At 36.1% G+C, this 10,321-nt stretch overlaps 1 protein-coding gene across 2 annotated transcripts; it reads right to left on the bottom strand.

Moving 5' to 3' along the window:
* Nucleotides 1-2,438: 2,438 nt before the first annotated feature.
* On the bottom strand, nt 2,439-9,377 carry LOC131635025 (MDIS1-interacting receptor like kinase 2-like). 2 transcript variants are annotated; one of them, XM_058905629.1, is made up of 3 exons: nt 9,003-9,377; nt 6,726-8,246; nt 2,439-6,623 (listed from the first exon to the last, which is right to left on the bottom strand). In XM_058905629.1, the coding sequence occupies exons 1-3, from the start codon at nt 9,268-9,270 to the stop codon at nt 6,316-6,318; spliced, it is 2,097 nt and encodes a 698-aa protein (XP_058761612.1). In that variant the 5' UTR covers nt 9,271-9,377; the 3' UTR covers nt 2,439-6,315. The 2 variants fall into 2 exon arrangements, with proteins under 2 accessions (XP_058761612.1, XP_058761610.1); XM_058905627.1 differs by having other exon boundaries at nt 2,472-6,623; nt 6,726-9,377.
* Nucleotides 9,378-10,321: the final 944 nt, after the last annotated feature.

The following is a 10,321-nucleotide window of genomic DNA, read 5'->3' as shown; positions in this document are numbered from 1 at the left end:
ATATCCACAATGACCCCAATCGCCTCACAATTACTCGACGTCCTTGGCAAACCAGAAACAAAATCCATAGAAATGCTATTCCACTTCTACTCAGGAATGGACAACAGTTACATGAAACCAGACGACTCCTGACAAGTCAATCACAAATAAGCAAATCCCTCCATATCCTTCTTCATTACCTTGCCACTAAAAATGACCTTCTCAAATCTTGATAACTCTTAGTAGCATCAGGATGAATACTCAAATCACTACGACGCACTTCATCCAAAGTCCTCTTTACACACCCAACTCAAATCTCACAACTGTTTCAACAATCACAATACTCGAATCATCCACATAGACGTATGCAATGGTTCTCATATTCAACTCGTTCTGATCAAATGAATACTTCAAACTCTTGTAGTCACTTACACACACAAATCTCGATCCGAATAATTAGTGCCTTCAAATTTCCCAAACATAAATAACAACTTCCAACTCTAAATCTTGTGACAGGTAAATCCTTTCAAAAATCTTAACTCACATAAAAGCATAAACCTCCACTTACCCCTTGAACATTCACTTCATTCAACCAAAAACTCACATAAGGAAACTTAGCAAACAACTTCTTCTTCCCAACACGGACAAAACAATTCTCAAATACTTAGCATGATCATCTTCACACTGATGATACCCATACCTCAAATCAAACTTGCAAAACAAACAAGATCCAACCCACTTGATCCGTCAAAATATCAATCCTCGAAAGTGGATACTTTTCCTTAATTGTCACTTTTCTCAATTGTCTAAAATCGACACGAAGCCTGATAGAACCTTCCTTCTTAACCAACAAAACATGTGTACTCTACGACGACACACTCGAACAAACAAACCTCTTCTCAAGAAAATCCTTAAGTTGACTCCTCAACTCTTCCAACTCAGAAATTGGCATCCGATACGGAACCCTCGACCCAACAATAGTTCTAGGAACTAAATCCGTCAAAATAGAACTCCAAGACGAAATTCCTCTTTTCGACGATGAATCAATGAAACCTTCAAGAAACACTTATACAAATGCACAACTATCCGCAATTCCCACAATTGCTCTTTCTCAAGGACATCTAAAATCGTCGACAACATAAACAACGTCGTACCACCTTGCACCGACTCATTCACTTCCAATATTATCAAACTAGCCAGATAAGCCTATCACATCCCATACGATTCCGTCTACTATCAACAAGAGATTAAGGGTGATCAAGTCCTCAATTTGTCAATAGGTAGCCGATAATCATAATAGAGTATAAACTATCAGTACCAACATTAATAATATTCTTTTCCAACTTTTGCTCATAGCACAGAAGCACTATGATTCCATAATTCACAAATCTCTCAAGATCATCTGAACCAGCCAACCCGACATCTTGCAGCTACGTACCAAAACACTTCTAACAAATCCCAAGAATAAAATTCCCGAGATCCTACTCATCTCTTCATACTCCTAATTCTCACTCGAGTTCCAAAACGTTTCTAACAACGTCAACTCACACAAGGCTACTCAAACAACAACTTCATAGTCCATCAGTAGCGTTAGAGCATCACAACTTTCTAAATTCCATTCCTTAGAATTAACCAACATCTACTCTGTGACACTCCAACTTGATTAACAACCAAAGTCTTAAGTCCAAGTCGCCTTCACTTCAGAAAACAACAAATTCCAACAACACTAGTACTGCTGCCCTCAGTAGCATACTAACATCTTGCAACTGAAACATATCCGAGAAGCATATCTTCTCCCCCACTAAGCTTCAAACCACTCCTGCATACAACTAACTAGAGGCACAACAAGTACTGACAGTGCTCCACACACTTATCACATACTGAGGAATTAAACAACATTAGACAACACTGGCCGGACAGACCGACCTGCTCTGATACCACTAATGTAACACCCCAATTCTACCCAAAGCATTTAGGCAAGAAAATATCAGAGTATTAAAATTTCATACAACACAATTAGGATGTTACACTAAGTAACCAAACAAACACCTAGAAAACAAACGGACATCAACGATGCCAAAAGCATACACACCTGCCAATAAAATGATACATAACACACGGAAGATATGAACATATATATATATATATATACGTATAGCTCTCACTCTCAAGAGGAGTTTTCCAAAATAAAGTGTTTACAATACACATCAACACATTATCACATATACATGTTCAAAGAGTCATATATAAATAAATAACAACAGACTCCCGACTCCCCGGTGTTACGTATCAGAGCAACTGACAAGACCGACTGGAGAACTACCTCTTCCAAAAGACTCCCAAAGCGGCTAATCTGCAGGATGCCACTCAAGCATCAAATCAGCAGAAGGGTGAGAATATAATTCATAATGAAAGCATGACAATTATAGTAATGCCAACAAGTATCATCAAGAATCATACAACAAAGTAATCCACTCATTCAACCACAATCAATATATAAGTAATGTGACACATGAATGATAACATAAATTATACAGACAGACAATGATGAATGAGACTCGACTATGCATATGCATGTGGTACCAAATCCGGAGTAAAACTCCCCTTGTCATTATGACAAATACACCTTTGCCGAGCATTATGCTGGGACTTCTTTCCCTCAGGAAAATACACCTTTGTCGAGCATCAAGCTACGACTAAACGTCATCGAGCATTTAGCCCCCACTGATGACCTCTTGCCACTCGGGCAAATACACCTTTTTACCGAGCATTAAGCCCCCACTGGTAATAATTGCCAATTCAGGCCACCTGCTAATAGCATTCCGCCATTAACGTAATGAAATGTTATGCTGTGCAAATATATGACTCTATTACACGACAACAACATCATCAACAATATAACACGGTCACATACCCACGTTACACCATTTATATTCTATCCAAAAGGATACATCACCAATTAATAACATCGTTATCAATCACATCACACCATAATTACCACACAGGCATTAATAAGCACACAGCACACATTCACCGTTCAAACATACTGGCCACATCGGCATAGATGAACGTATAACACACTTATACACATCAAATTATTATTGGCCATCGGCCCACAACTTCATCAATACATCATCCACAAGTTGTAATAACAACAATTCAACAATGATATTACATCATTCTCATAACAATAATTACTTGCCATAAGGCCACACATCATGTTAATAACAAACAACCAAACATCGTCACATATCAAGAATGAACATTCATTAATACATAACACATATGAACATGATCTCATGTTATCGACAACTAATCACATATCTCGTACCATTACGATAACATTCGCACAACACATCATTATTATTTATCATGCACTAGTTCACAAAACCATTTATGCAAATCAACCAACCACTACTACATCCTACATCATTAACAATTACAACCAAGCACTATGATTATTTACCAATCATATCGCGCATATAAACAATTATGTGTTTTCATCAACAACCCTCATAACTAACTAATGACAATCTAACCAAGCCTATACTATCAATAGAACATCCAACTAGCTTCCTAACACTTCGAACGGCGTACGAAACGGAGCTAAGGATCAAAAGTTACAAGGTTTCAAAGTTTGGATAATTGAACATTCTACACAACTCATCACTTGATCCTAATAAAAATAATGGAATACTTCATCCTATGAATCATTTAATTAGATAATAATATAGTTCATTGCGTTAGCTTTCCAACGCTTCAAACGGCGACAAAATCGGAGTTACGGTTCAAGAGTTACGAAGTTCCAAAGTTTTGGAAAAACAGAAAAAGCTGCCATCCGCTTCAGCTCCGCTCAGCGGACCTTCGCAGAGAATTTTCTGCAACAAGACCTCCGCTCAGCGGACCCACCTCCGCTTAGCGGACCTGCGTAAACCCAGAAAAAACCAGAACGCACCAGAACCATTCCAGCCCCCTTATACCCACCAAAACCACTCCAAAACATCATTACAACACCAATACAACACATACAAACCATAGAAACAACCTAACATCAAACTTTTCACGGTTAATTCATCAATCTAACTCAAAACCTAACTTTTTACCCAAACTCAATCAAGCCATAGAAATGGAAAAGAAAGCATGATCAATGAAGGTATCTATCATCATACTACACATACACACCACAAAATCATGTTTATAACTTCTAAACTCACAAAACTCACAATCCACCATTGTTGGTCAAGCATAGAAATAAACAAGAACAAGAACAAGAACAAGACTATAAGAATCATACATCCAAGATAAATTAGATTCACCCCCTTACCTTGCTATAGCAACGATCGGAACTCGAATCGGTCGAGAATCCACCAATCTACACTTTTTCCTTCTTTTCCTCTTCTTCTTTCTCTCTTCCTTTCTTTCTTTCCTTTCTTTCTCTGTTTTCTTTATAAAGAAAATATCTTCCTCGCGGAAATGACCAAAATGCCCCTACGCTCAAATATCGTTCAAACGCCCCAAAACGCGGAATATTACCTTAATGATATTTCCAGTACCAAAAATATGAAAACCTTCAATTAAATATTAGTCCGCCATCCTGAACTAATACCGACTGAAACAACTCCAAAAACGGTACAATTCCAATAAACGTCACAAACGTCCAAATCAAGTATATACTTATTTTTCCGGGCGTTACACACTCTAACTTTGACATTTCACGTTCCTTTAGCATTAGGGTACTTATCATCAACACATCTGATCTTTGTCCTCTTTCTAGAGTCAAAATCAATTAGTCATTGTTTGTTTCCAGTTAGATGATTTGAGCAGCCAGTGTCCATATACCACTAGTCTACCAAATATCAACCATTAGATTCAAAAGCCATCAATAGCACAGGTTCATCATCAGAATATCATCTGGCTATGTTTGCTCTTCAGTCAGACGCAACTCTTGTGCCTTTAGACTACTCTACAGCTCTTCAATTCTCATGGTGCTCAAATTCTTAGAATGTTCAATTGCTACAAGAATGTAATCAAACCGAGGTGTAAGGGATCTGAATACCTTATCAATAATAACTAGTTCATAGAGCGTTTATTCACAGGCCTTTATCTCATTTGGGACCACAATCACTTTGGAGATGTAATCTGGCACATTCTCATTGTTCTTCATGTTGAAATTCTCATATTGCTTACATAGACTTTGAAGCTTCACCTTCTTCACAAATGTGTCATGGTCGTAGCACCGTACCAGTGTATCCCACGTAATCTTCGCCATCGTTAAATGAGTGATGTTCTCAAACACAATCGTATCCACACACTGGTGGATATAGAACAACACCTTCTAATCCTTCTTCCTCAATTCTCTTTACACGTTTATATGCGCTTCTGCTACATCCGTTGCAACCGGCTTGTAACCGTCATTGACGAGATCAAGAATATCTTAAGCGCCAAACAACACACGCATCTGAATCATCCACCGGTTCCAGTTCTTTCCATCAAATACTGGAAGCTTTGTGTTCAAGCTACCTTTTTGGCTGTTCATCTTCTTCTTGTGCAAATTCACTCAGATCTCACCAACACCCGTGTTTTCCAATCCCGCAGAATCAAGAAATGAATTGTAAATTGTAAATTCAACGTGAATTCAAGAAATGAAAGCAATCACACACGTCTCACGTACACACGGCTCTCTCTGTGAATCTAACCAGAGCTCTAGATATCAATTGTTGGCGCACAAGGTTGAAGATGAAGATGAAAAGATAAAGAAAGAGAGAGAATGTAATTAACTTTCTATCGCAAATTGAAAAATGTGATGTGTGTTACAAAGGCAACTATCAATGGGTTCATATACTCACACCAAAATGTAAATGCTAACCAAATGAAACTCAAATACTAATTAAATGCAAATGCTTAAACTATGTGTTGAGTTCGGATTATATTTATTGGAGGACTTACATAAATTTTCTAAATATCTTTTATGTTGTTATAGTATTATAAAAATTAAAAATATAGTTATGATACACACTCTTTTATCATTTTATACAAATTATTTTCTAAAAACATGTTAAATATTTTTCTATATTTTTTTAAAAATTTATTTTTGGAAGTCTTCCCTTCCCATCTCCTTCAAACTCACAAATAAGTCTTAAAGTTAAAAAATGAATCAAAAATGAATCAAAAAACACAAGAAAATTTGTTCATATTATATGCCTTTACATATTCTAAAGTTTTAATCATTTCATTATACATGGTTCCTTTTGACAAAGGGAAAAACAATCAATATGATATACACAACAAGTGTCTATATACAAACCAAATAGACCAAAAACAAGTAAAGAACATCAATCAAGAATTATATGTAGTCTCCATTTCTAGGAATTGTGCTATGCTTCTCATGGTAGGTCTAGATTGAGGATTTGTGTGTAAACAAGAAAGAGCCAAGTTTCCCACCAATACCAACTCCTTCAAAACATTCTTTGGAGGAGAAGGTAGACGAGGATCTAAAATCTCTTTGAAATCTATCTTTTGATCATTAGAAGTTTGTATGTAAGATACAAGATCACCAGGGTGTTTTCCAGTTAGAATCTCAAATGCTAAAACACCAAAGCTGAATACATCGCATTTCTCTGTCACCGCCATTGTGTAAGCAAGCTCTATATAAGCCAAAAAATAGCGAAAAATTAGTAAAATGAAAACAAGAAATCGAAAATAGTATTTTCAGTATTATAGAACATAAGAGAGTTATATAACATTACCTGGAGCAGCATAACCATATGTGCCAGCAAATGAAGTCCAAATAGGTGAGTTTGGCTTAAGAAACCTTGCAGTACCAAAATCTGATACATGAGCTTCAAGATTTGAAGATAACAAAATATTCTTGCTTGAAATGTCCCTATGAATCAAAAGTGGTGAACAATCATGATGCATATAAGAGAGAGCACTTGCAACACCTGTAACAATCTCAACCCTTTTAACCCAATCAAGTTCTAGTGCTTTCTTATCATCCATCAACATATCAGCCAAACTCCCTTTATCCATATACTCATAAACAAGAAATGTATGCATCCCTTCACAACAAAATCCATAAAGCTTTACAATGTTTCTATGCCTTGTTTCTGTCATAGCTTCAACCTCATTTTCAAATGTTTTTATACTTTCAGTGTCTAAATTCTCTTCATCGCATTTTAACTTTTTCACTGCGAATATTTGACCTCCTTTTAGTTCGGCTTTGTAAACATTCCCGAATGCTCCTTCTCCGATACAATACCTATCGTCGAAATTGTTGGTAGCTTCAATTATGTCGCCGTATACAACTCTTCCGTTGAAGTACCAAATTGAGAATGGATTTGGTATGTTAAAGGAAGGCTTTTTTATTCTTGAAGTTCTTGAACTTTTCTTGTAGCACAAGAAAAATATACCAACAAACACCAATGATAGAAAAAGTGCACCTCCTAAAGAAGCAACAATTGGAATCCAAACCTTTTTTTTGTTACTCCCATCACCAGGTTGAATGAGTGAGACATTACAAGGTTTCAAACCTTGGAATTCACCACATAGTCCTTGGTTGTTGCTCAAATCAATAACATGAGAGGAATTGACTTTGAATATGCCATTGCCACCTTTAGGAACACTACCCTCTAAATTATTGTAAGAGAGGTTAAGACTTGATAAACTCAACATGTCACTAATTCCATCAGGAATAGAACCTGATAAATTATTGTTTGAGATATTCAAGCTTATCAAATTCGAAAGCAAGCCAAGATTCGAAGGAATTTCCCCTGAAATCGAATTGTAACTCAAGTCCAAAAAGTCTTGTAAAGATGCAAGTTGTCCTATTTGGAACGGAATCGTTCCATTCAAATGATTGTTACTCAAATTTAAATTCAACAATTTGGAACAATCTCCTATCTGAGATGGAATTTCTCCCAACAACATGTTCATCGAAAGGTCTAAATGTTGCAAATTAGAAAGCTTTCCAATTTCGATTGGAATCTTACCAGAAAGCCTATTTCCACCCAAACTTAAAGTATACAAATTCGAAGAGTTTCCAATTTGAGAAGGAATAGTTCCTGATAATTGGTTAAATGATAGATCAAGCTCTTGTAACTGCTTCAATTCAAAAATCTCAGTTGGAATGTTACCATTCACCGAATTACCAGCCATATTGAGTGATTGTAAGTTCTTGCAAGACCCCCACTTAGAAGATAAATCACCTTCCACCTTATTATAGCTGAAATCCAAGTAATTAAGATTCGGATAAACTCCGAAATCTTGATCTGCATAACCAGTTAGCTCATTGTATTCAATTCTAACTCTATACAAAGAAGGACAATTTCTAAGGCTTCTTGGAATTGGACCTGTGAAACTGTTATAGGCTGCACTGAAATTCACAAGCTTGCCACTTTTACAAACTTCTGGTGGTAACTCACCAATGAAGTTGTTTTCAGCAAGATGTAAAACAACCAAAGAAGAAAGGTTTCCGAATTCTTGTGGCACGGTGCCATTTAATTCATTGGTGAAAAACCGAAGATCGGTTAGATTGGTCAGTTTGCCAAGACTTGGTGGAATTGGTCCAGAGAAATAGTTTTCATTCAATCTAAGAATGCTTAAATGTTCACAGTTTCCTAAAGATGAAGGAATAGGCCCGGAGAAATTGTTTGCGTCGAGTGCTAGTAAAGTCAAGTTTTTTATGTTCCCTATTTCGTTCGGTAACGGACCACCCAAGAGGGTATCTTGGAAAAGAAGATTCCTAATGCTGATAAGCCCAGATTTAGAACTGGGCTTATCAGGAAACAAACGACGGTCTAATATACCAGACACATCGTTTCTTGAAACATCAAGCTCGTAAACTTGTGTCAAATTGGAAATAGAAAGAGGCAAAGTTCCGGTGAAATTATTAGTAGAAAGATCAAGAAATTGGAGTTTTGAAAGAACGCCGATGTTTTCAGGTATGACACCGGTGAGATTGTTTGTTTTAAGATCAAGACGAAGAAGGTTTGGAAAAACTGATAAGTTCAAGTGATTAAGATTACCTTGAAGTCCAGTATATGACATGTTTAGAATTGTCACATCTCCTTTTGAATCACAAGTGATACCTCTCCATGAACATGGTGTTTGCGTTGAACTTGAGTTGTTAATGATCCATGAATCAAGAATTGGTTGTTGAGGGAGACTTTGTTTCCACTTTAACAAGGCTTCATATTGTGTTAAACATGAAATCTCTTGACATAGATTTAGCAACAAGAAAATCAACAAAGTAGCTGAAGTTGGAAATGTGTGATTATGGTTATTGTTGGACATTTTTTAGTGATGACAGAATTCAGAAAATGGCTTCTTTGTTCAATTGCTTTATTTGCTTATTGAAGAGTTGTAAACATGAATTTAAGTTTATAACCACTTGATGTTCATTAGGTTTGACTTTGATTTGGTTTCTTTTGATTTACCAACTTTATGACATTTCAACATTTTCTTGCATGAGAAATCTGGATAGTTGACTTTACATTAAAAAAAAATTATTTCTCTCTATTTGATTACTTCATATTTCTTACAAACAAATTGTAAATTAGTTTAGTTTTTAGAAATCAATATGAACTAATAATAAGAGTATATTCTTCGGGTTGCGGTCTGCTCTGGCAACTGAAGTCGTTAAAGATATATAAAATCAAACAAAAAAGTCTTTGTAAGAAGTAAACACAAAAATTAAACATTCTAACGAATGAAGGAAATGTAAGTATGTGGTTTTAGCCACGTTCAAATATTTCGTCTGTTATTGCAGATGCTGTTTAGGGTGGCATTTAGCATAATTATTGTAAGTCAAACATGCACTTGAAAAGATAAGTTTTGGAAATATAAGTTTCTATCTGTTATTAATAAATTAATTAATTTTTTCATAAATCTCAATAGTTTTTTTTCCTTTTAAGAATTAATGGATTGACTTGGAAAGTTTCAGTATTTTTTTGACGGTTGTAGGTCCAATGATGTGTAGGTCTAATTAACCGTCCAAAGGTGTATCCAAGAAAGGATTAGGGTCTAATCCACCTGCACCTATTGAACTCGTACTCGATCCATCTTGTAGACGTTTATCTACGGTTAGACCCTCGTGTTTCATGCCACAAAATAAGGGGGTGGTTATAACCGTCTCTCATATATACGGTATCCACGACAATTCTGCAGGTACTTTTATCCTTAATTTGCTCTATTATTTGGATTTCTGCCATGACTTGGGCGTTGTGGTGCTAATCTAGTAGGCCCTCTCCCTCTCAGTTTTGTCATGTCGAATAACAATCTTTACTGCACAATTTGACATCAAGTCCTCAGCTCTATCATTTCTAGTTCATTGAACGAAACAATT

The sequence above is a fragment of the Vicia villosa genome, unplaced genomic scaffold, assembly GCF_029867415.1.
Source record: "Vicia villosa cultivar HV-30 ecotype Madison, WI unplaced genomic scaffold, Vvil1.0 ctg.001409F_1_1, whole genome shotgun sequence".
In the NCBI taxonomy this organism is placed as follows: domain Eukaryota; kingdom Viridiplantae; phylum Streptophyta; class Magnoliopsida; order Fabales; family Fabaceae; genus Vicia; species Vicia villosa.
This window is presented reverse-complemented; position numbering and strand designations above follow the sequence as displayed.